At 36.9% G+C, this 25474-nt stretch overlaps 6 protein-coding genes across 8 annotated transcripts; 2 read left to right on the forward strand and 4 right to left on the reverse strand.

The window, feature by feature from the left end:
• Nucleotides 1–87: 87 nt before the first annotated feature.
• Nucleotides 88–4193, reverse strand: LOC111790665 (uncharacterized GPI-anchored protein At1g61900-like). 3 transcript variants are annotated; one of them, XM_023671661.1, is made up of 9 exons: nt 3917–4193; nt 3263–3459; nt 2980–3127; nt 1821–2675; nt 1107–1352; nt 985–999; nt 542–682; nt 391–441; nt 88–308 (listed from the first exon to the last, which is right to left on the reverse strand). In XM_023671661.1, exons 2-9 carry the CDS (start codon nt 3293–3295, stop codon nt 232–234), a joined length of 1566 nt encoding a protein of 521 aa, XP_023527429.1. In that variant the 5' UTR covers nt 3296–3459; nt 3917–4193; the 3' UTR covers nt 88–231. The 3 variants fall into 3 exon arrangements, with proteins under 3 accessions (XP_023527429.1, XP_023527428.1, XP_023527430.1); XM_023671660.1 differs by having other exon boundaries at nt 3260–3459; XM_023671662.1 differs by lacking the exon at nt 3263–3459 and having other exon boundaries at nt 3917–4192.
• A 1132-nt stretch (nt 4194–5325) lies between these two features.
• On the reverse strand, nt 5326–9235 carry LOC111790663 (putative pentatricopeptide repeat-containing protein At5g08490). Its single transcript, XM_023671659.1, has 2 exons — nt 9108–9235; nt 5326–8109 (listed from the first exon to the last, which is right to left on the reverse strand). The coding sequence occupies exon 2, from the start codon at nt 7999–8001 to the stop codon at nt 5380–5382; it is 2622 nt and encodes an 873-aa protein (XP_023527427.1). The 5' UTR covers nt 8002–8109; nt 9108–9235; the 3' UTR covers nt 5326–5379.
• A 1119-nt stretch (nt 9236–10354) lies between these two features.
• On the forward strand, nt 10355–12210 carry LOC111790453 (GEM-like protein 5). The gene is made up of 3 exons (XM_023671348.1): nt 10355–10908; nt 10998–11272; nt 11840–12210. The coding sequence occupies exons 1-3, from the start codon at nt 10593–10595 to the stop codon at nt 12008–12010; spliced, it is 762 nt and encodes a 253-aa protein (XP_023527116.1). The 5' UTR covers nt 10355–10592; the 3' UTR covers nt 12011–12210.
• A 734-nt stretch (nt 12211–12944) lies between these two features.
• On the forward strand, nt 12945–18590 carry LOC111790454 (TBC1 domain family member 22B-like). Its single transcript, XM_023671349.1, has 10 exons — nt 12945–13119; nt 13847–14003; nt 14101–14275; nt 14508–14578; nt 16366–16503; nt 16584–16675; nt 17221–17492; nt 17584–17669; nt 17761–17862; nt 18180–18590. The coding sequence occupies exons 1-10, from the start codon at nt 13010–13012 to the stop codon at nt 18339–18341; spliced, it is 1365 nt and encodes a 454-aa protein (XP_023527117.1). The 5' UTR covers nt 12945–13009; the 3' UTR covers nt 18342–18590.
• Nucleotides 18591–18747: 157 nt separating this feature from the next.
• Nucleotides 18748–20697, reverse strand: LOC111790455 (pentatricopeptide repeat-containing protein At1g62350-like). The gene is made up of 2 exons (XM_023671350.1): nt 20279–20697; nt 18748–19343 (listed from the first exon to the last, which is right to left on the reverse strand). Exons 1-2 carry the CDS (start codon nt 20606–20608, stop codon nt 18939–18941), a joined length of 735 nt encoding a protein of 244 aa, XP_023527118.1. The 5' UTR covers nt 20609–20697; the 3' UTR covers nt 18748–18938.
• A 397-nt stretch (nt 20698–21094) lies between these two features.
• On the reverse strand, nt 21095–24823 carry LOC111790456 (peptidyl-prolyl cis-trans isomerase FKBP16-3, chloroplastic). Its single transcript, XM_023671352.1, has 7 exons — nt 24672–24823; nt 23359–23627; nt 22640–22723; nt 22432–22481; nt 22306–22354; nt 22146–22220; nt 21095–21473 (listed from the first exon to the last, which is right to left on the reverse strand). Exons 1-7 carry the CDS (start codon nt 24799–24801, stop codon nt 21354–21356), a joined length of 777 nt encoding a protein of 258 aa, XP_023527120.1. The 5' UTR covers nt 24802–24823; the 3' UTR covers nt 21095–21353.
• Nucleotides 24824–25474: the final 651 nt, after the last annotated feature.

Raw genomic sequence — 25474 nt, forward strand, 5'->3', positions numbered from 1 at the left:
TCCCCCCGAGAGTTAACACCCATATACATCTCCTCTAGTGTGTGTGTGTGTATATATATATATATATAGAGAGAGAGAGAGAGAGAGTAAAGAAAAAAAAAAGAGATACTACTATACAGAGACTGAAAATATACATACAAAAATCCACTGTGAAATTCCCGAAGATGGCTTACCCCCCAACTCCCACATAAGAAGAACACCAAAGAACATCATCTCATCTAAGAATCTAACTCAGTACAAAAATGCAGTGACCATAATAAAAAATAAAAAAATGGGCATTGGGAAATCCAATCCTTCCTCTCGCTGGCCTGCAAATCAATATCATTTCACATCAACACAACTCACCCATTGCTTTCAAATGTAAGCCAACAAACAAAACACAAACCATACCACCATTGTTTCTCTTAGTCTCAGATGTTGGTAGAGCAGGCAGTGACATCTCTGTGCAAATACAATACAAGGCAAAGACATCGTCAAACCTAACGACCAATCAAAATCTTATGTCGAAATTTGCAAGTCTTTTACTTTTTCGATCAATTACCAGGGGCACAAAGAGACAACGATGAAATTGAGGACGATGAAGGCCACGGTGCTGCAATGTTATCGGTCAAATCACAAGTGAAACTAAAGCCTGTTGATTTGTCAAATATCAGATCTGAAGGCAGGCTCCGAAGAAGACATCCTAAAATTTGGAAAATAATGCAACTCAGAAATTTTCAACACACGTTTCTGTAATACTAATTCTTCGTCGCTGAAAAAGAAAACGAAAAGACGATAGCAGGACTCCATTGAAATGCATTGAATGACCGACATTAAATTCTTCTTGTGTCTTCCAATCTCTCAAATGTTACTTGGAAATATCTTCCAAGTACCAACAAGTTGCACTAAACATTACTCATAGGTTCATTGATAGAGAGAGAGAGAGCAAGGATCAATCACTTGAATAAGAAGAAAAAAGCTTCGAAACGGAGAAGAAGAGCGAACCTTGCTGTCCATAGGCTGCATTTCGATTCCACGCAGATGCACATAAATAAATTGGAATGTTAGACAAGATGAAACGGTTACGACGGAGGAAAATCCGATTAACAATGCAGTAGCATTATTACCTTGAATGCTGAAATCTTTCAAGTCGACATCACACAGCTCATAAACATTCGTCATAACCCCACCTTTTCTCAACATGGATCCGAACATTGTTGCACAGATTATAGCTTGTTTATTGGTAATTAACATCTGCTTTTGGATCCCCGCAATGTAAGAATTCAATGACTTGCAGCACGAAGGACTCGGAGCAGCAACATTGCGGCAATCTTTAATTACTTCTGAAGGCTGCTCAAAGTCCAAAGGGCAAGCTGCACAGACAACACTCATTTCAAGTAAGAAAGCATGGAGTAGGAATAAGGAAATGTAAAAGGTAATAGTTCATAAGTTTGACAAGCACAGTCTGTTAGTAGGAAAGGGGAAGAAGACTGAGAAAAATGGTCAATCGGCTGAACCCAAAGACTCGTACGTCTTGCTTTATGGATGTCCGTTATAATTATTCAGGTTCGTGTTCTAATTAGGCTCTCTTTATTTTTCTTCTTTCCTTCAAGAAGACCTTAAGAACAATAAAAGGAATAATTGTGCAACCAAAATAATGTATCTAAAAGGTAACGAACGCATCAGCCATGTTCCCCAATTTAGTTTAGCCACAAGAAATTCAAATCTTTGCTAAAACGGAATTCGCATACTTAAAAGTCGTATTTTCGTATGAATATTTATGTATAAGCACTCTAGTGAAGATATAAAGATCAAATAGAAAACACTGATAAGCATCAAACCTTTGTTAACTTTGCAGGAAGATAATATTCGAAATGCAGTGTTGGCAGCATCTGAGGACAGTTTCCTGGAAATATATGAATAAACGACCCTTTTACAATCATTTATCGAGTCCATATGATTAGGCTGCGCTGCTACATTACTACTTGTATCAGTAGAAAATTGCCCTCCAGATATCTGAAGTGCAGCCTCCATGATAGCAGGCTGACATATTGGTCTACAACACTCCTTGAGAGGATCAACAGTATCACACGCATCCAATAATTTGCTTACATTAACTAATTTTTCAAATGTCGCAACGTCTGTCACTGGACATGACCCGCCAGTGAGATTTGAAGATTTGACGGAACAAAGAGAGGGTATGGTCTGATTAGCTCCTCTGCTGGCTAAGATACTAATGATATCTGAAAAACAATCATTAGCAACTGCCTCTTGCAGAACCAACTGTTCGGATGTTAAGCCGTAGAAACCCTGGAAGATATGGAGCAGGCTACTTAGCTGTGGACAGCAAATAGCATTTCCTACAAGTGCTGCCATAGGCTGAGAACAATCTGATGCTGTTTTGTCCATAACATTTGATATAACAGAAAAATTTACAGGGCATCTCCCCGTTAAAACTGGTTCGTATCTGGTAGGAAAAGTTGGATACATTGGAGGTAAAGATTCATTTGGATAAGGGTATTGTGGGATAACTGCAGGTGATATCTCTATGGGATCGAAGACCACACTACTAGGTGACTGAGCCTGCTCTCGCATAGACAAAACTAGACGACGCTGAACCACCGTTGCTAAGACAACTCCATCATGAAAACTGGATATGCAGATGACAAGCAATAGTAATCTGTGACACATGTTACCTGAAATAAGGTAACAACCAGCATTCAGTATTGCATACGCCACTATCCTGAAGAAAATGCGTAAACATGAGATGGCATCATGAAAAATTTCGATTGCTTTTCGTAGCGCAATATCTTATTACCACAAAATGCATTTATAATCAAATAACAATTGATCGAATGATAACTACTACAAAAAAAAAGGCTTAAGAAACTCCTTCAATCCTTTCTCATACTTTTTACTCTTTTTTTTTTTTTTTTTTTTTTTGGTTTACTCATGCTCGCTTAAAGCTAAGGCCAGCCTTGGCAGGGAAAGCAGACGTACCATTCGGATAGCTATAGCTTACAGTATGAAAGCAGTCCATCATTCCATAAGCCTCCAGGGGGCATCGACGTAAGCAAAATAATCCCCGATCGTAATCTTCTGAGTTTGTGGAAAATGCTCTATAGCATATTAAATATGCCAATGCCACCTTCAAGCACAGGATTCTAAATTTAAACAATACACCATACAAGATAAAGGCAACCAAGATAACTAAAAGGCAAAGGAATCACTTTATTTTAGCATGCTTTCAATGAATAACAGCCACTGTAAATTCACCTACTACCTTATTTGCAGGATGATCACAAATATTATCCATATATGCAACTTTATTGTCATCTTTTCCAGCTATATATAGCACCAAAGACCAATAACATGATTGTTTTGTTCTGAACTTTTAGTGTTATGAACACAAAAGCAAAAACATTGTAGATGCCCAACGAATCAGCCCATCAGACAAAAGGGATTGATTTCTTAATTAAACTGCAAAATTTAGTTTGAAAGGTCAAAGTGAAGCTCAAAAGATTATCTTAAAGAAACTTCAAGCTTAACAAGTTAATATTCACAGACTACTTGTCAAGTATAGACTATAGAAAGAAACAAAAGTACACGCACGATTCCCGATCGACATAAACACACAAAAATTTAGAGCAGAAAAAACCAAAATTTAGAAACCCTAAACAATCGGAACTCTCATGAATCTAAATGCATAAACCAGTTTTACGGCGACCTTTTCAAACCTCTCGCGAATCCACAGCCTAAGCATCTTGAAATGGTTAACCCATGATAAACAACGCGCAAAATAATTCCAGAAAACAAAAAGAACAGCTTAACCAAACAGCATCAAAATCGAGCTTCCACTAAAAAGAAAAGAGCAGCCCATCACCGTTTATTTCCTAGCCAAACAAACAGGAAACTACCCACTTCCAAGGAAACAGACCTGAAGAAGAAGAACCCATTGAAGAACTCCTTGTAGCGATTAAACGAGCATGAGCTTCGGAATCAACAGGGCAAGCGCCCGGAAATGGTTTCCAGATTCAATCGGCAGGGAAATCGAAGGTGTGGGGGTACTAAATCGGAAAAAATGGCGGGGGTGGAGTACCGGAAAGAGGTGGGAGGAAGATTACCGGGTCCCGGCAAGCATAAAGGCGAGAGTGGGTAGTGGAGAGAGTGGGGAGGGGAGAGTGGGGGGGAAAAAAAAGGCAAAACTTTACCTTTGTTTCACCCATTCGGATCTGGGTTAAGGGGAAAAAATGGGTCTTGTCTGGACTTTGTTGGATCCGAATCCAATGAGAATCTTTCCATGGTGGGGAGTGAGTTTGAAAGCTTGACCTTTGCAACATATCCAAATTCATTTGACTTTCTTTCTTTCTTTCCTTATTTGTTTATTGCTCCATTTGCTCTACTTAAATTAGGGTTCTTTGTTTTTTTTTTTTTTTTTCATATAGTTTAAACGTTTCAATTTATAGAAAATCGTACCAAGAATGTATATATCAACTTACAAAAGTCTCGAAACTACTCTTGCACCTCATTTTTGTAGCAACGACATCAAGTGGTTCTCTCTCTTGTTATAATCCATGTCCTTGCAAAAATTTTCATTTAATTTTATGGAGTTCAAGGCAAAGATCGAGTTTCCTGTAAGAAATTTTTCTTCGTTTGTTGAGGTTTAGATTTAGTACCATTTTTGTCCATTAGTTTCTAAACTCGATATTGTAACCCTTCACGTTCGGAAAAAAGGGATTATTTTCTTCCACCCGTCAATTTTTCGTTAGCGTAGGTAACGTGATAAGACTTGTTTTTCTTTCCACCCTTTTCTTTATTCCTCCTCCCTTTCTTGACTATTGATATAGCCAAGATCAAAATGTGCAAAATGCAAGTTCACATTGTTTCTCAAATTATATAAAATGGGAATACAGTTACTTAGATAAATGAAGATAATGAAATATTGAGCGATAAAATTAACCATTTTCTATGTATTTTGAAGAGTTTAAGAAATTAAACAAACTAATATTCAGACTTTGAACCTTCGTTAGTTACTAAGCAGTTGATCGTTGAGCCAATATAAAAATCGCTCAATGCTAGCTAACATGTACTCCTTACTCCTTTGAAGTCAGAGATTCAAATACTCATACCTCATATTACTAAGCATGCCAAGAAGAATTCATTACAAGTACCTCAAATTTCGTACATTGTAGTCGCCAAAAATTTCAACGTTCACCTGCAAAAGAAGACGACATTCTTAGACAGAATTTCTCAATAAAGAACCGAAATTTCCATTGGAAACTCACCGAGCAAGGGGCAAAAAGGTTATGATTTTTCAAAACTGCAGGACAAAGAATCAGATTTGACCAACGTGCAAGGGAATAATTAACATTTCAAAACATATCAATATGTAAATGCTCATCAAGTTATATCAACAGTTCTTTTAATTTGCAGATGCAATGTATTTAAGAGATTATAAATTATGTTTCTTTGAGGATGTAAGGAATCTCCAGCTAAAAAAATGTTCTTCTCTCCTTCCACTTCAATCCAACTGCAACCAGGTGGCTTTTTGAATTCCCTCTCTTTCATCAGCCTTCTTACCTCAAGGACCCCATCCCATTTAGCATCTGCAGCGTAAAGGTTTGACATAACCACATAATTTCCTATATCATCAGTTTTAGTTTCAAAAAGGTGCTCTGCGGCAACAAGCCCCAACTCCACTTCATGGTGAGTCTTGCAGGCACCTAAAAGTATCCCCCATATATTAGCATCAGGCTCGATAGGCATACCGATCACAAAAGAATATGCATCGTTGATTCGGCCACCTCGTGAGAGGAGATCCACCACACAAGCATAGTGTTCCTTGGTTGGTTTGATGTGATGAACCTCTTCCAGTGAATGGAATATGTCTAAACCTTGATCTACAAGACCAGTATGACTACATGCAGATAAAATGGAAGTCATGACCACATCATCCGGCTTAACCCCTGATTCTAGCATGTTATTGAAAACCTTGAGTGCCTCCTCTCCCCTCCCATGCATGGCATACCCACTCATCATTGATGTGTACATAACTAAATCCTTCTGAGAGCTCGATTCGAATAGCTTACGAGCACAATCTACAACTCCACATTTCGCATATGCATCGAGTAAAGCTCCGTCTAAGCATACATCCTCAAAACATGATCTAACTGAATATCCATGACATTCTTTCAACTGGCGAAATGATGCCATTTCATTGCATAGGGGAAGAAGGCTCATGATAGTCACTGCATCCGGTTTCATTCCCTCATTTTGCAACCTATGGAGAAGTTCGAGAGCATCTCGAGGACTATTGTTCTCAGCATAAACCCGTATCATCAGATTCCACGTCGTAAGATCAGTCTCAGACATCCCAGCAAATACTGAAAGCGCATCACTGGGCGACTTACAATTAACATAGCAAGAAATCATCGAATTGCATGTCACTAAGTTTCTTTTTCCTGATGAGCCTGCAAAAATCTTTAACGCATAATCTATATTACCACATTTCGAATATGCATCAAGAAGAGCATTGAGTATAGTAGGACCAGAATCACCCTCAAGTAAACAAGCTTTAACTGAATAACAATGAGTCTCCTTAACCATCCTTCCTCCTAAAACTGTAACGCAAAAACTGATTATACTCAAGATAGTAAAATGATCAGGTTTGAATCCTTCCTGCAGCATCCAGCCAAGGAGATGCAGGAATTGAGTATGGTTCCCAAACTCAGCTAAAGCGTTAAGCATTGAGTTCCAAGATATCAAATCTTTACCAGAAATCATGGAAAATGACTGAAATGCTGATTTGATATCATAACATTTTGTATAGAAGTTAATTAAAGCATTTCCAACTGTTAGATCTTCACTCAAAATAGGATGACGAATAATATAACCATGGATCATTTTCCCCATTCCCCAGTTTTGCGAGTATGCACAAGAAGGTAAAACACTAATTAAAGTTACAGAATCAAACTCAATCCCTAAGCATAGTAACTTGCAGAAATGATCTACAGCTTCCAACCACTTATCATTTAATGAATATCCAGAAATTAAAGTATTCCATGAAACTAAGTCTCTCTGCTTCATGTGCCAGAACAAGATCTCTGCTTCTTCTATCTGTCCAACCCTCAAATAAAGGTTCATCAATGCATTGCAGACAAAAATATCTTCCATCAATTCAGTCCTATGCTGCACATAACCATGGATCTCTTTTCCAAACCTGTAGGAAACATGCTTACCAAAGGAAGCACAAACAGGTAAAATACATGCAATTGTTACATAATTTGGTTCTATGAGTTCTTTCAGCATCAGACTGAAAAAGTGTAATGCATCGAACATTAAATTCTTTTCTGCCAAAGCGGATATTATAGCATTCCATGAAACAACATCTTTGTGAATAATGCTGTTAAATGCAGCATATGCATCGTTTTGTGAGTGCCCAGATTTTGCATACATTGATATGAGAGCATTTCCAACAAGAGTATCCCTTTCCAATCCAGTTTTCATGATATGAGAATGTATGCTCCTCCCAACAACACTTTGCCCTACACGAGAACATACTGGAAGAATGGTAGCAATTGTAATTGCACTCGGCTTCACTTCCCCCTCTGCACGCATCTTAACAAACAATCTCATAGCCCTAGTATCATGTATTTGAGACCGACAATACCCAGATAAGATTATGTTCCAGGTAACAACATCACGGTATTCCAACTGTTCAAATAATTTCCAACAATCATCAAAAGCACCACATTTGGCATACAAGTTCAGCAATCCCTTGTACACAGACTGGCATGCTAATTCCCCCTGTTTCACTGTATAACCTTGAAGTGCCTTTCCTACGTTGATGGCAAAAAGGGCAGCACATGATTTGAAAACAGCAGCAAAAACGTGGTTATCGGGTTTAAAGCCTGATGAGCATTGGAACTTATGGACAAAAAGGGACAAAACTTCTAGGTGTTTTGCATTTAAACAAAGATTTCCAATCATCGAAGTCCATGACATGAAATCCAGTGGAAGCATATCTAGGACGGCTCTTACATGCTTATAACCCAATCACTGGAATCAACAAAATTAGTCGGCTTGCAACCCCAATCAATGCCTTCTTGAATCGAGCCTAGCAACAGGGGCCTGTAATTGTTTATCAGGACACCGGATTCAAGTATTAGATAGGCTAGCAACATCTAGGAAGAAGTTTTTCTTTGTTGAACTTACTTTTGATCTACAACTTTGACTGCCATGACTGGATATTAGTATCTAGTTCTAAAATTTTATTACAACCTGATTCACCATACTAAACCCATAGTTCCAAAACAAAAATTCAATAAGAAATCATATGTTGTAAACTTCATGTGCTACTAGACAAAATAAAAGATAAATGAAAATAGACCATTAAGCCTAAGAATTACAGCGATTGTTGGAAACTGCATTCTGAAATAACATTCCTTCTGTACAAAAATGTAAAGAAGGATCAACTAAAAATTTGTCCCCAACATACTAACATAAGACTTGAAAACACAATTGAACGATCAATAAGCTATTTCAAAACTCATAAACTCGGTCAGCTTAAAAGTTAATCGATAACAAAATGGTGAAGAATTCCAAAGAAAGCATTTAGAATGACAAAGAACTCAACTGCCATTTTTACCAAAAACAAGCCAAAGTTATCACATATGTTGTACAAATTCTGCATGCTCAACATTATCACAACCTACAACTCTCAACACTCCAGTCTAGTGAACCATTTTGTAGAAATATTAAACAAAAGAAGAAGCAATGCTAACCCAATCAATACAAAAAGAATCCATAAACCAGTTAAATATTACCGTTCTTCAACATTCGAGACTTAACACAATTCCCGATAGACATAAACACAACAATTTAGTGCAGAAAAATCACAATTCAGAAACCCTAAACAATTGGAACTCTTCTCTCATAAACCCTAACACATAAATCCATAAACTAGTTATATGGCAATCTTTTTAGACCTCCTGCGAATCCCCATCCCAAGCATCTTCAACGCGCAAAATGATTCCAGAAATCAAAAGAACAGCTAAACAAAGAAGCCCATATCCATATTTATCCAAGTGAACAATGAGAAAAACAAACCCAAATCAAAGAAAACACACCTGAAGAACATGAGCATGATCTTCGGAATCAACCGCCAAAATCATTCCTAACAATCTTACTGAATAAGGCGACGTCTTTTGTAGATTTTTATCGCCGGAAGCTAAAGAAACTACTTAATATCGTAAAATAAAAAAATTATAACCTCAAACATAATCCTAAATTAATTAATTCGGTAAGTTAATAAAAATGCCTTCAAGTTTTTAATTAAATTTTCAAATAAAACTAAAAAAATACTTTAATACTTAATTTTTAAATATATATTTTTAATCAAAAATACCTTTAAATTTTTTTAAAATTTCAAAAGCACATTTAATTTATATAAAAAAAATAAATAAATACTCTAAACCTGATACTCCGTTTAAAAAATATTCACCATCTTTTATAAATAATAATAAAAAATTTAGAGATAATTTATGAGGTGTCCATTAACTATTTTTATCTTTATATTCACCGTAAATTCTTTTTAAACTTTTATTTAAAAAGTAAAATAGTTAACTTTACTTTTAAAATTGAGTAAGATATAGTAAGCAACCGCTAATGTAATGATATATATATGTATGCAGGCTAGCCCTTTGAAATATGGTCCGAAAAATATCGATAGTAGTTCCACGAACAATTCTTTTCTTGCGGTATTTGATTTTGTTACAATCTGAGAGTTGGCCACGAAGCAACAGCCTCGGACGCCCCACACCATTGCGGTTGGAGGGATCTTGCCCATCAGCCTACTTTGCCGAGAGGTGGGGCATTAATCGTAAGAATATTTTTTTTAAGAAAAATTGAAGGATATTAATGAAACTTTTTAAAGTTCAAACGTTATCTTTAAATACTATTAAAAATTTAAAAATATTTTAAAAATAAAATAGTAACGATTTTTATCTAAAATAAATGATAAAAATATTTTTTATAGGTTTAAGAATATTATTAAAATTTTATGATAAAGTATAAAGTTTAGAAATATGTTCATTAATATAAGTAATATTATATTTTAAAAATTTAATAATAAATTTTAGTGGGTTAAATTCAATAAAAAAAAAATTAATTATCAATTTTTTTGGTCTAATTCTTGGGGTTACCAAACGGCAACGAGACGGAAGGATGCCTCCTCCGTTCATGAAACGTTCTAAAACTTGGGACTGGCGCCACGTTGCTTAGAATGTGAATGAGACCACACGTGCCACGTGGTAAATATATATTATTTAATTTATATATATAAAAAAAGGAACTAATTCGTCATCGATGAAAATTCAATTGTTCCAGATTTTTCCATTTTCGTTTTCACAACTCCGTCCACCGTCGACCGTCGCTTACCGCCGTCATTTTCCATTTGAAAAATCCTCCCCTCGAATTTTCCCTTTTTCTTTCTGTCGAAGGAATCATATACAATTCTTCTTCCAGAAACCGCGTCGCCTTTCTCCGATCCCAATCCCGATCCATCCCTATAAAACCCTCCCCCTCCACCATCATCTCTCAATCGAAAATCCACCATGGCCGGAGCATCTGAACATCCTAAACCCACCGAATCTCAGGCTTCCCCTGTTCCGCCGCCCTCCACGGAGGAGGAATCAAAGAAATGGGGGACACACGTTATGGGGCCGCCGGCGGCTCCCTCTGAGCATCCGGATAACCATAAGGCGGCGTTCTGGAACGCCGCGGACCAGCAGAAGATCCACCATCATCCGTACGTGCAATACTCGCCGGTGGATCATCGGCCGAGCACTAACCCGTTCGAGCCTGTGGTACACGCTTTCAATTCGTGGAGCAACAAAGCAGAGACTATGGCGCGCAACATCTGGCACAATCGTAAGTGGATTTGGTGATGGATTGAAATTAGCGCTGAAATTAGGGCTTTCGGTTTGTTTATTAAGGATTTTGGAATTTTAATTTTGCAGTGAGGACTGGACCGTCGATGTCCGAGGCGGCTTGGGGCAAATTGAACTTGACGGCGAAGGCTATAACGGAAGGCGGATTTGAGTCTCTGTTTAAGCAGACTTTCGCGACGGAGCCAAATGAGAAGCTGATGAAAAGCTTTGCTTGCTATCTCTCCACCGCGACGGGTCCGGTGGCCGGAACTCTGTATTTGTCGACGGCGCGTCTGGGTTTTTGCAGCGATCGCCCACTTTACTTCACCGCTCCCTCTGGTCAACCGTCTTGGAGCTACTACAAGGTAAACTCACTACTTCACACGATAGTCATATATATTGTTCACTTTGAACATAAGTTTCCATGTTCGCCTTCTTCAAAAGGCCTCATACTAGTGGAGATATAGTATTTACTTGTAAACTCATGATCATTTGCTAAATGAGAGAGCCGAGGTCGGGCTCACTCTCAACAATCTTCCCCTCGAATAAAGTAGACTATAGAACCCACCTCCCCGAGACCTATTAAGTCTTCGAACAGTCTCTCCTTAATCGAGGCTCGACTTCTTCTCTTGGAATTTTTAAATAAAGTACACTCTTTGTTTAATACTCGAGTAACTTTTTTACTACACCTTCCAGACTTACAACTTCTTTCACTAAGTTAAGGGCATGACTACGATACCATGTTAGGGATCACTCATCTTCGTAGTATGATATGTTTCACTTTGAACATAATTCTCCTGGCTCGGCCTTCTCGAAAGGCCTCATTGCTTATAAACCCATGATCGGGCTCCTAACAAATTCTTCTCTACAAAATTATGAACATAATATTGAATTTAGTTTGAATGAAAATTGATGTGGTTGGGATTGGGCAGGTAATGATACCGCTGTCGCATATACCAGCAGTGAACCCAGTGACGATGCCGGGAAACCCATCGGCGAGGTACCTCCAGATCACCACCGTGGACGGCCATGAGTTTTGGTTTATGGGTTTTGTGAATTTCGAGAAGGCAACGCACCACTTCTTGAACGCCGTCTTTCCATAATGCGCCGCCGTGTGCCGCCTGACCGGACATTCTTTTCACCATGCCGAGCATTTCATTATATAGATATATTTTCTTAAATTGTGGCTTTCTTGTTTTATATGTACTTTTTTGTAGCTTGCGAGTCTTTCACACTCCCATTGTACTATTGCTAGTATACAATAAATCATTTATTTTTGTGTATTATGGTTCGTAAGTTTGGTCTTGTGAGGAACGTGCTTTGTTGTGGAATCTCACAATCCACTCCCATTGGGAGTTAACGTTTGATGTGGGATCTCATGATCCACTTTCGTTGCCCGACAATGTTCTTGTAGTGTCGAACTCTAATACCATTTGTAACTATCCAAATCCACTAGTAGATATTGTCTGCTTTTGTTCGACATATATCGTCGTCAGTCTCATAGTTTAAAATCGTAGTTTAAAATCGTGCATGTTAGGGAGAGCTAATGTATCACAATCAACTCCACGTTTTAAACGCACCTATTAAAGAGAGGTTTCTACGCCCTCAAAAGAAATATTTCATTCCTCTTAACCGAAGTAAGATCTCACAATGTCGGAGGTAAGATTCAATTGAAAATTTCACGTTAAAAAAAAAAATAAATAAATAAATTTACGGTGGGAGGAAATAAAATAATTACAAATTTTTATATTTTATAATGAAATAAAATATTATTTCTATAATTAATTGTAAATTATGGAGGCAAAATCTTATTACATTATTTTAAGTTAGTGATTATATTTTTAATTAAATAGGTTTATTATTATTATTATTATTATTATTATTATATTTAATTTCATTGTTATTTTTTTACCTATTTTTCAGCCATCATTAAAATAAATTTATCATTTCCATTTGAAAAAAAAAAAAGAAAAAAAAGGAAAGGATTATGCTTAAAATTGTAAAATTATTGTAAAATACAAATTAACAATAATTTGCTACCTCCTGTAGGGGGTAGAGAAATATCAGGGAGCGCAAACGGAGCATGGTTCGGTTGAGCGAACATGAAGAACAGTGGCAATGACAGTCTTGGCGCTGAAGATCGACAACCAAAAGAGAGCACAATCTCAAATCTCGATTCTAGATTCAATCAGACCCTAAAAAATGTACAAGGGTACTAATCTCAATTCCAAATAACTCTTGTTTCCAAATCTTTGATTTCCCTGCCCTTCTCTTTTTTCCGCCTCTCCTGCTTTAGTTTTCAAGGGATTTGAAATCCTAGTCGGCCGAGTAAGATTTTGATATCTAATTCTAATTATGGCTCGTTTTTTCCGGATGTCATTTTTTTTCTTTTTCTTTTAATCGGGTAGCTCCATAAATTCCAGACATTCTTCATGCGCATCGGTTTCAGTTCCTCAACTCTGTGAGCTTTTGATCCTCGGAGCCTCTGCTAGATTGTTGAGGAAATTTTCGTGGGTTCTTTAGATCTTGTTATGTGAGCTGTGGCTTACTTGGATACGATCTGGGTTCGATGCCGTTTTGCATTTGGTTTCTGGGAAATTTCATTGTTAGTTTATTAAGTACACATTGGGGCTGTTAATGTCGACACTTGTGGTTGGTAATTTCAATCGGATACCAATTACATTGAATTTTGATAATTGAGTTACAAAAATTGGATAACTATCTTGTTGTTACTTTGTAAGTGCTCCAATTCATCAAAAATTACCTGGTGTAGTCTACCTTGTTATTGATTACGTCTATTATCCTAGAGACTGTTGTCTGTTGAAGATCAAAATTTCTTTGCTTATGATATCTCACATTCTATGAGCTTGAGCTTCTGGTTTTGTTCTTATATTTTTCTTATTAAATTCTTAATCACACATCTAGGATCTCTGATGCAGGCTGCTTAAAGGCCGCAGTATTCCTGGTAAAGTATTGCTAACTAGAAGAGCAGATGTGCTCGACTCCTCGAGTGTATCAGATCAACCGTCGAATTATTCAAGGAGCTTATCGGATAATGATACTGGTACAAGCAATCACATTGCCAAATCTGAGGAGGTGAGATTGGTTTGAAAATTTTCATATTAATTTAGTTATAACTTTTTTTTTTTGGATGACACGGCGCATTATAGTGAAACTCTCTCTTTCAATATAGGAAGATCTTCAGATTATAAATAATAATTCAATTGTTAATAAGTCAAAATCATCGACATCTAACACTGAGGATCTTACTAAAGAAGTCCAAAAGCCAATAATGGGTGCTAGAGCAACAGATTCTGCAAGGGTGATGAAGTTCACAACGCTGCTCTCGGGGACAACAATCATATTAGGTATGCATATGTATTGTTTTAAACAATCCTCCCCCCATCTGGAAGTTACAGATACCTGTGGACATTTGAAAGTAGGTAAATGAACAAGACACACATTGTGGTACTTACGTTTTATTGTTACAGCTTGACATAGATGCGATAGGCTATTAGCCAACTCTAAAAAGTAGGTTCTTAGTAGTTTTGCTGCTGAAAAATATGTATGTAAATTTGCTCCCTTCTATTTGCTATGCAGACAAGTTGCGGGAGCTAGCGTGGAGTGGCATTCCCCCATATATGCGCCCAAATATATGGAGGCTTCTTTTGGTAAGTTGGATGATATACTGATTTTGGCTTAATTTCTGATTGCTTGATAAAAAGCAGGATTCCTTCTTCCTTTTTTTAATATTTTTGGATGATTAAGGCCGTTTTGGAGCTAATATTGAAGTCAGTTTCACAGAATAATTTTTAAAAACAGGTTTCAAACTGAAAGCGAATAGAGAAAGGAAGCAAAACTAACATTTGTTTCCCATTTCCTTGTTGTTTTCTAAGTTAACTATTTATATCATCAATTTTATGTTTAAGCAGACACCGATTTGATATGTATTATAGTTTTAAATTTATTCCTAGAAGATGTAAATGAATGTGCAAGAATAAAAGACACTTTCAAAATGGTTTCTTAATTGAAAAACAACAAAAAATAATTTCTAAAATTAGCTTGCAGAACAGAGTTTTAAAACAATTTAATGCAGTGAAATAAGAGTTTTCATTATCTTACTGTACTATTTTTGTGAAAAGAGGAAATCAGATGCATATGAACATGATTTGGGATGAAAGAAATGCCTATTGAATGAATTACTTTCGCCAAATAAAATTATGGCGGATGTTTGATATCAGAATTTAGTTAGTATAAGAGTGAATGAACAGGATGTGGGTGGTATATGGGATAGGTAGGTTGCATAGGAAGCGTAGTCATCAAAATTAAGTGGTTCTATATAGCGTGGTGTAGGAGATACAAATAGAGGAAAATATTCAGTTAAAAAAATTGTGGAGAAAGATAGTCCTCTTAAGTTATCAGCCTTCGTGTTTTTCTTTCTATGGTGTTACACAAAGAAGCCTTACTGTTTTCGTACTTCCTACAATTTTTGGCTCCTCACAAATGGGTATTACAACAATAATTCTAACCGTGGAAGACGAGCACTTGAAACATAATTGGATGGATTGGAGGCAAAAATTTAAGCTACTTAAAATTCTTGAAGATAAGAAATGAAAAAGATTTAAGCCTTAACAACGTTGATCTGGGAAGAGAAAACTTGACCGTTCTCATAAAGTTGGAGCAACTTCGGAGAAAGATGATAGAATAGAAGTATCACACAGCACCAATTGGCCAATAGATTACTAAGGAAGAATTTAAATGAAGGATGAATTTTCCCCCAAATAATGGCTGTTGTTTGCAAGTTACTTCTGAGTGGAAGAAATCTGAAACCCATTTAGTGATGAAGAGGGCTGGTCAAAATTGAGGTGCAGCAGTCACTTGTAGCCCAAGAACAACTAGAACTGAAAGACGAATAATCAAAGGAGGAAGAGATAATTTTTGGCTGAATATTTTTGTGAAGTTTGGGTGACATGAACATGGAAAGATACAAGATGTGGTATTGGATGCTCCTTCAGAATTTTTAGATATTACTGAGGGACTTCCTAAGTTTTTGGAGTCTGAAGGTTCCTTGTCCAAGTAGTGTTTGTTTTATTAATTTTCATTCATTTGGGAGTTGGAGCAGCCTCTGTAGCTGGATTTGTTATGCTTCTCTCTTCTGGCTTTTGTCCATTGGGCAGTGGTTTAGATGCTGATTATGCATTTCCTTAGTTTAGTTTGAGCGATCTTCCGTGTCGTGAATTTGCTTCTGGGATTATTGTGTTTGTTCCTCCCCAGGGCGCTCTGTTCTTCGTTGGTTTATTTACTTTCTTGTATTTTCTTGGAGTTCCTTACTTTTTTGGTTTTGTCTGATAGAAAATTACCCAGAGACTTGCCTACCTTCATCTTGAACTAACTTTGAACTTGTCTGATAGAAATCCTTTATTTGCTTGTCCACAATTTAAATATGCACTGACCACAGGGCTATGCACCACCTAATTCAGATAGAAAGGAGGGAGTTCTACGGAGAAAGAGACTCGAGTATCTCGACAGCGTTGCACAGTTCTATGATGTTCCTGATACTGAACGTTCTGATGATGAGATAAACATGCTCCGCCAGGTAATGACTGCCAAGTTAGTGCTGAACTTTATAATATTATTCTCTAGTTCTACCAATCCTTGAAATTTTGTTTTTGTTAGATTGCTGTTGATTGTCCTAGAACTGTACCTGACGTTGCTTTCTTTCAACAAGCACAAGTTCAGAAATCTTTGGAGCGTATTCTCTATACTTGGTAAAGCATTATCCTTGCCTTTATAGCTGTTTTTTGTACCAAGTGACAAATTCCTGTGTTCGTTATTTTATTACTATTATTTCGTTATATTATTTCATCAATAGAATTTTGAGGGGAAATCTTTCTTAGAGACATGTTATTGTATAGGTAACTACATTCTGAAACTTCAACTAATTTTTTCATTGATGTTTTCTGAAGTTGAATACGGAGGATCGAATTATTTATTTATTTGAATACATAGTATCGATTTTCCTATTGGGAGCTTATGAAAATCGCTTCAACGGGAATCAATTATCGATGGATATCATTACAAAATATAACTTGGGGTTTTTGATGTGATCAAAAGTTACATGCGAAGTATCAGTTTAGTTATTTATTTACATACAAAGTACATTTTCCTTTTTGAAACTCTGGAGTCAATTTTTATTTATTGGTGTAAAATGTTCTTAGTTATTCTATACGTAGACACTGACCGAGCTGTGGAACATTGCACAACATTGTCATTGATGTATTATATATCATTTACCCAATTATTTTCAACCCAGGGCTATTCGGCATCCTGCGAGTGGATACGTTCAGGGAATAAATGATCTTGCTACTCCATTTTTAGTTGTCTTCTTGTCAGAATACTTAGAAGGTGGTGTTGAGAAATGGTCCATCTCTGATCTATCTCCCGACAAGATCACAAACATTGAGGCCGATTGCTACTGGTGTCTTTCTAAATTGCTCGATGGTATGCAAGATCATTACACGTTTGCACAACCCGGAATTCAGAGGCTTGTATTTAAATTGAAGGAGCTGGTTAGGAGGATTGATGGTAACTCTCTTTTGATCTCCCTCACAGCCTACAGAATTGGATATGGTAAGCCGTTCATTAACCAATCTTGTGTGTTCCTTAATTTGGCCAGAACCTGTGTCAAGACACATGGAGGAGCAGGGTCTGGAATTTCTTCAATTCGCTTTTCGGTGGTTCAACTGTCTTCTGATACGCGAGGTATGCCACGACATTTGTATATATACTTCTGCATTTTCTTCCAGTCACATTTGTATAATGCAATGTCGATGGTTTTGTTTTGTTCCATCAGATTCCTTTCCACCTTGTTACCCGGTTATGGGATACTTATCTTGCGGAAGGGGATTCATTGCCAGATTTCCTTGTCTACATATTTGCCAGTTTTCTTTTGACGGTAAGGACATATAATTGTTGCGATATATAGATAGCACGAGCATTTTCTAGATCACAATGTATTTTGAAGCAAAAGCTACTCGTTCTAACCAATGTTCACATAGAATTTCCTAGGCTCGACGAATGTATTTTCATTCGACATGTTATACTCAGGAACGACACTTGTTCTGATAATTTGATGCAGTTGGTTTGAATGGTTTACATCACCATGAGTGATCCTAAGATTCTGTTCTCTCTGAGTTCCTGTTTAAAATAATGAGTGAAGATCTTGTTTGTTATAACATTGGCTTAGAGGTCCTTTCTACCTATACTTTTCAGTGGTCTGAGGAGCTGCAGAAACTTGATTTTCAAGAATTGGTGATGTTTCTCCAGCATGTTCCAACTCAAAACTGGACCCATCAAGAGCTTGAGATGGTGCTTTCAAGAGCATTCATGTGGCACAGTATGTTCAACAATTCTCCAAGACACCTTATTAGCTGAATGGGATTTGTTATACTCACTCACACTAAGGTTGGCCAATTTTTCCCTCCTTTTTCTCCTTTCTTGAATGGGATTTCTGCTGCTCTTCTTGTGTGAGGAAACGATTCGAATATTCTGCCATGTATCATTTGTATTTTCTGGGCAATTGTTTGTAGATTTACCATATTTGACGGAGTAAAGTACATGTTTTTGTTTAGATCTAATGAAGTTATCTATTAAAAGAAAGATGGATGGTTGATCTTCATTTTAGTCGTGGAAGTTCATTCCATTCTTATCTTTATACTTTCAATTGTCCAAATTTAGTTCTAGTTACTCGAGTTGAATATAAATTATCACTTTATGAACATGTATGAACAAGGATGAGACTCTTGGACTGTATGAATGGAAAAGAAACATTTTAGTTATCAGAGGCTCAAAACTCCCACACATATGAGATTTCCATAGACGAAATTGAAGAACTCAAAGGCTCAGAAGTCCAAAACAATGATCATCCAAAGAACACACTCATGTTTGCTCTAAAGATGTTCACTCCTAAGCATTAAATTTCATTTAAAGCAGTAAGAAACAGAGATGAGTACCTCAAAAATCAAATACAGATTAAAGAATTTGAACTTTCATCAGTTTCTGTTCAACGTCCCTGAGGAACTTCTCAGGAGAATCCAAGAACTCAGCACATTCTTTCTTGACCACTGCAGCAAACTCTTCCCTAAATCTCTCAAGATTCTTGATCAAAATCTTGAAAGTCAGTTTATCTGGAATACAACCTGATGCTTTCATTAATTCATATGTCTCAACAGCTCTTTCCACCATGTCTACCTGCATATATGCTCCCATCATCTCATTAAAAGCTCTTGTGTCTGGTTCTAACCCATCCCTTTTTAACTCATGGAAGACCTCTTCAGCCATTTCAATCATTTTGTTCTTCCCCATCATTTGAATCATCACATGGTACAAGTTTAAATCTGGCTCGTACCACTCTTCATTCCGCATGAATTTGAAGACCTAAAGCCTGAATTCAGTTAAGATGAAATAAAATTTGAAGTGGTGGGACTGCTATAGGCCGCAGAAGATAATCAAATGGAACTGTTCCAGTAAACTTATTGTTAGGAAAATTTATTGTTAGGAATTACGAGCCTCCACAATAATATGATATTGTCTCTGTTGCATTCCTTACTTATAAACTCATGATCATTCCCTAAATTAGCCAATGTGGGACCTCCCTCCCAACAATCCTCAACAATCTTCCCCTCGAACAAAGCACACCTAGTCCTCAAACAGCCTCCCCTTAATTGAGGCTCAACTCCTTTCTCTAGAGCCCTCGAACAAAGTACACCGTTTGTTCGACACTTGAGTCACTTTTGACTACACTTTCGAGACTCACAATTTCTTTGTTCGACATTTGAAGATTTTATTGATATGGCTAAGTTAAGGGCATGACTCTGATATCATGTAAGGAACCACGACCTTCCACAATGGTATGATATTGTCCACTTTGAGCATAAACTTTGATGGCTTTACTTTTGGTTTCCCCAAAAGGACTCATACCAATGGAGATGTATTCGTTACTTACAAATTATAAACCCAGGATCATTCCCTAAATTGGCCAATACCGCTGCAGAAGGTCAAATAATTGAAGTTCTTGTAAGGGAAAAACCTAAAACAGAATAAATGATGGCGAAAAAGATGCAAAAACATAGCTACAATCGCACCATTAGGCTTTTCCTCATCGTTGTAATTGAATCTCTGATAGTTGTAGCTTGAAAGAACGCAGACGATTGAACCCTAAACCTTGAATTCTAAGCAACCACTGCTATTGAGTTGAACTAAAGGCAGCCTCTAAGAGAGTTTAAGGTATAATTCGATCAATCTCATAATTTTAAGGGTAAGATATCTAGTTTTTACAATATTCCGATACGATTAACAGCAGTAAGCAATACCTGAAGCGATAGTTCCAGTTCATTTTGCCTCTGTAATTCAGCCAGAGCATCAAACAAGTCTGCTTTCAGCAATCTGCTAAGCTTGCTATTGATTACGTCCTCCATTTTGGAGGCGGATTTAGCGAGCTTGAGCGATTGAACTGCTTGAATAGACTCAGTGGAGGGCACCCTTGACTTACCTAAGGGCTTCCTCTGACCCTTTCGGAGGCCACAGATGATATTTGGAGGTGGACCTGCCGTACAACAATGGAGGGTTGGATTTGTGAGGTTTTGGCGGAAACCCAATTGAGGGAAATGGAGTTGAAGACGACCCATTAGCGTAGATTTCATCTCGACTGCCCTTTTGCGAGAAACTCAGTTCAGTGAAGGCGGAATGGTGGCCTTACGCTCCAGTAGGAGTCTGATTCCACGAAATTATTGTATCCTTTATGTCTTAAAAAAAATAGTTCTAAACCTCTAGAGTACTCTTTTAACTTCTAAAAAGGTCTTAAAATACAAATTTTTGTTAGTTTTATTTAATATTCGAACGTTCGAGCTCTAAATTTTTTTTTATAATATGTTATTATCATATATGGATGAAAATTGTCTATCGACATCTCATAGATTACTATCAACATATTCGTTTCGTCAAATTGTTTTTCATTTTAAAATTAAAATATGACGAGTTTAAATTATAAATTAAAGATTCTTTAGAGTCCGAAAATATGATTAACAAGGGGAGACAATTCTTTTAAGCAAAAGTTACCCATAAAATAATAGTGAAACAAGTCCCAAATAATATATTTTGGTCCAATAACTCATAACAGAAGTGAAGGTATTTTGGGAACTGAATTTCCATTTTATGAATCCCTATAAATAGTGGTTTATAGGAAGAGAGTTCTAAATCAAGGTGAAAAAAGATACATAATTCAGTAGTTCTTCACTTCTCCTCATCAAATATAATTATATACTCATAACAAGGCAGGGGGGAAAACTGAAGCATAACAGCAAGTGTTTTCTCATCATATACAAATTTCTGGCTTGTTTTTCCTCTGGTAAAGGAATGAGAGATTCAAGAGATTTTTGTAATGGCTACTCACTCTTCATCATCTTCAAGGCCTGGTATGTATTCCAGACTGACATCAAATACCACAGGGCTACTTGGAGCTACCCTTGGCCTTCCTGGAGCTGATGTCAGGCCTTTTGGGAATGCCAACTACAGGAACAAAAACATTGAAAAAGAATTATAACGTGATGTTACTCATAAGCTCACTGCTAGTAGATATTGTCTGCTTGGCCTCCCCATCAGCCTCACGGTTGTTTTAAAATGAGTCTACTAAGAAGAGGTTTCCACATCCTTATAAGGAATGTTTCGTTCCCCTCTCCAACCGATATGGAATCTCACAATCCACCCTCCTTGGAGGCCTAGCGCCTTCACTGGCACATTGCTTGGTGTCTGGCTTTGATACCATTTGTAACCAGCTCAAGCCCACCGTTAACGAATATTATTCGTTTTGGCCCGTTACGTATTGCCGTCCGCCTCACGGTTTTAAAACGCGTTTACTAAGGAGAGGTTTCCACACCCTTACAAAGAATGTTGGGAATGTTTTGTTATCCTTCCAGTCGATGTGGGATCTCACACCTCCTACTTTCTCCAACGGTCCACTTTCCTTTTCCAGTTGATTATCTCGTTCTACCCCATATTGCAATATATTTCTGCTTCTATTTTTCTTGAATTTCAATCTCTAGGTATCATTCCAAACAGTCAAATTAATTTTACAAGACTGAAATTATTAGCTCCTACGTTCCTAGTAGTTTTAATGGGTTGATTTTAGGAGGGAAATAAGTTGAAAAAACTCCGAGAGGAAATAGAGAAAACACATCTTACAGATCCAGGAATGTACAGTCGACGCGTCCCACCAACTTTCATGCTTAAAATCCCTTCATCAAGTCCTTTGATCACCTGTTTTATTCGATTGTTTCAAAAAACAGTAATAAACTCATGGACCCAAAGGACTAGAAAAGAAAAAGGCACTTAAAGCACTTACTTGACCAGATCCAACGCGAAAAATGTAAAGCTGCTTCTTCTCAAGTGAACTATATAAAATGGAAGGCAGATTAATATTTTAAGGTCAAGTCAATTGATAGCGTCCACATAATGCATTCGGCTTAACCTGTCAAAAATTTGTCCAGATGGAACCATTGCAACATAATTTGCCGCCACCTGTGTGTAAATCATCATAAAGGTTAGAAATTGAGGTAAAAGCCAAAATTCTTGAACTTTTTTCACTGTTTACTCACAAATTCATTTCAACCTGGATAAATAATTGTCTACTGTCGGGTTAATACAAGTTATTAAAGAAAACAGAACAAATAACAGACCTGAAATCCAACAGGTGGACTGGGGCCTCCACCAACTTTGATGTCCTTGTACTGCAAACCAGACTCAGTCGTGACCATAGGAACCTTCATGAACAATAAGAATTCCAAAAGTCATTGTCTAGGTGGATCTGCAAATGAGAAAGTTAGTCTTAAATATACAAGTGCAGCCCGAACTTTAAGACATTGAAGTTGTTTGGTGCAATTTTGAATGATATAGAATATATTTGTTCAAAATCTATGAGTATCTAAGTCAGCTTGCATGAAGGAAACTCATAGAATATTGAATCCTAGAGAGGTGGTTGTCATATATTAAACCCACTCCTGTAAACCATTTATTGTTACATTTCCCCTTATTGACCACCAGGTCAGCCCATAGTGGTTAGAATAATATAAAATGTTGTTAGACATGAATGTTTAAATGAACTAATAAAAATGTCAAAGTTGTCCATCAAGAATGTCCAACTCTAACAATGTATCCCCCATAAGAATCAGCTTTAAGCATCGAAGAAAAGTTAGAACGAAGAGATGCAGGACAAAGAAAAAAAAAAGAATTAGGAGTGGTATTGGGTCAAAGAAACTAGAGTATCAAGATAATACAAGAAGTAGGAAGAGAATAGGAGAAAGGTTTAGGAAGAGACGAGAAGATACCGGGCGGAGAACTCGCGAACTTAATTGATATACAATCCAAGTTAATGAAAGGACATGTAACCTCACCATACATTTTCAAGTTCTTTCTCACAGGCATCGTCACATAATCTTGGCTTGTCTTCTGGAGGCAAGCCAGCTGCCTTGGCATTTAGAACATCTATCACGAGACTGGACATTCCACAAACTAAACCAATCATCTCTCTTCTTCTAGTCAAATTGAGTTCCTTCCCATACTCTTTCATCCGCCATTCTTTTGCATTGATATTGGCATTCAAGCAGCGCACAACAAGAGGTCGTATTTTATCACTGGAAATTCTTTGGTGTATTCCAGAAGCTGAACCTGACTCATGCAACAAGATGAGCATCGAAGAGATGAATCTCAAAGTATAAGGTTAAAATGTTCAAGTACAGATTGAAAATATAACTTATGCATGTGCACTTCATCAAACATTAAATTAGTGTATAGTCTACATTCCGAAACAATGTGCCCTTCCCCTAGTGATAATTAATAAATAAAAAAAGTATTTAACTCTTCTAAGTGTGTCAACATGAATATAGCTCAATTGGCACAAAGTATGCACCATCGACCAAAACGTTAGAAGTTCTAAGAAATCGATCGAGTTGTTTCTCACACAACCTAAAGTCTCACTGGCATAGGAATATGAACAAAAGATAAACATTTCGATAATATACAGACATAAATTTGTCCAAGCTTAGGAAAAATGATTGTCGTAACCACTAGGAATTTTCACAAGTGGAATGGATGGAAGAACCTGAAGACAAGTTGAAAGAGGACAAATATACAAGTTATTAAGATACCATATTATATTGAATTCAAGATTAATCCAGACATTTTGATGCTTCAAATAAAGTTCACTCTATCTCTTATTTTTCTTCCCATTTCCCCTTGATTATGTGAATTCAATTTCATCAGCATAATCTAACATGTCAGTTTCATCAAGCTTGCTAAACTCATAAAACATATACATATAATATGTTCCTGCCCACATTGTTTAATCATCTTAGATAACAAACCGTGTTTTTTCCTCCCGAGTCGCCATGTAAAATCGACATTTTCTTCAGCATTTTTCAAAGATTAGAAAATTTCGCCATCTTTAAACATTAGGTAGTGTCAACTAACAGTTCAAAGATGATATCAATAAGAATATCAACAAGAAAGCAACACCAATTCTAAATTCTAAACGAAGATTAAAAGATCCAGAGCCCACATTTATCGATTCATCCCCAAAACAGAACATGAGAAAACGAGACAAAATCAGTGGACTAAAACAGTGAATCAAGAGATGGAACAGAAGTAAAACTGTGATTAAACTGAAAATCGAGATTGTAGAGATGAAGAATCAAAAGGAAAAGGAATTATTACCAAGCGGGAGCAACATTGAGGAGGCGGAAGACGCCATGGAAAATTGAGAGCAAGGTGTTGGCACCGTTGGGAAACGGATAACGAAATCTTGAACCTTCGGTTTAAATAGCTGCCCAGTTGGCATCCCCATGTGGCTCTTTAAATTTCATTTCAATCCCTCTAATTATCTTATTTTTTCCCACTAAAAAAAAAATAATAAATAAATATAATTATCTTATTTCTATTTATTCTCTCCCCTTTCTGACTTATGCAAGCTACACTATGGCACATATGTGTATAGCGTGGGCGAGCGTCTCGAGCGTCTTCCTTTGAAATGGGTCTTTCAAGGATAGTGTCGATCGACATGGGTATGTAGGCAATGCACTCAACCCCATGTATTGGAGGTTGGTATATGCTCCCGTTATCTGATATGGAGTCTATAAGTGACACAATATGGACACGGGAGAGTTCATATCCTGATGAAAACCCAAATTGATAAATGTTCAGGATGTTCAGATGAGATAAACGGCTCATGGGTCGGTCCCAATAGACACATCCGAGCAAGCCAACATGGTTAAGCTATCTCAAGATATGAGATGACATCACGATGCATAGTTGTGTTGTTGAGAATCAAGATGATGATTGAGATATGACGTTGTATATGAGAGACCTTGGCCTAGAGTAAAAGTATGATCGAGCCAAGTGACTTGGCTTAGTGTAGAGACAAGTCACCTAGATTTATAAGAACGAACTTTATTATTTATTATTATTTAAAAAAAATGAAAATTTAAGAACGAGTGGGACGAACCAGACAATGGCAATTC

This window comes from Cucurbita pepo, chromosome LG03 (genome assembly GCF_002806865.2).
Source record: "Cucurbita pepo subsp. pepo cultivar mu-cu-16 chromosome LG03, ASM280686v2, whole genome shotgun sequence".
Taxonomy (NCBI): domain Eukaryota; kingdom Viridiplantae; phylum Streptophyta; class Magnoliopsida; order Cucurbitales; family Cucurbitaceae; genus Cucurbita; species Cucurbita pepo.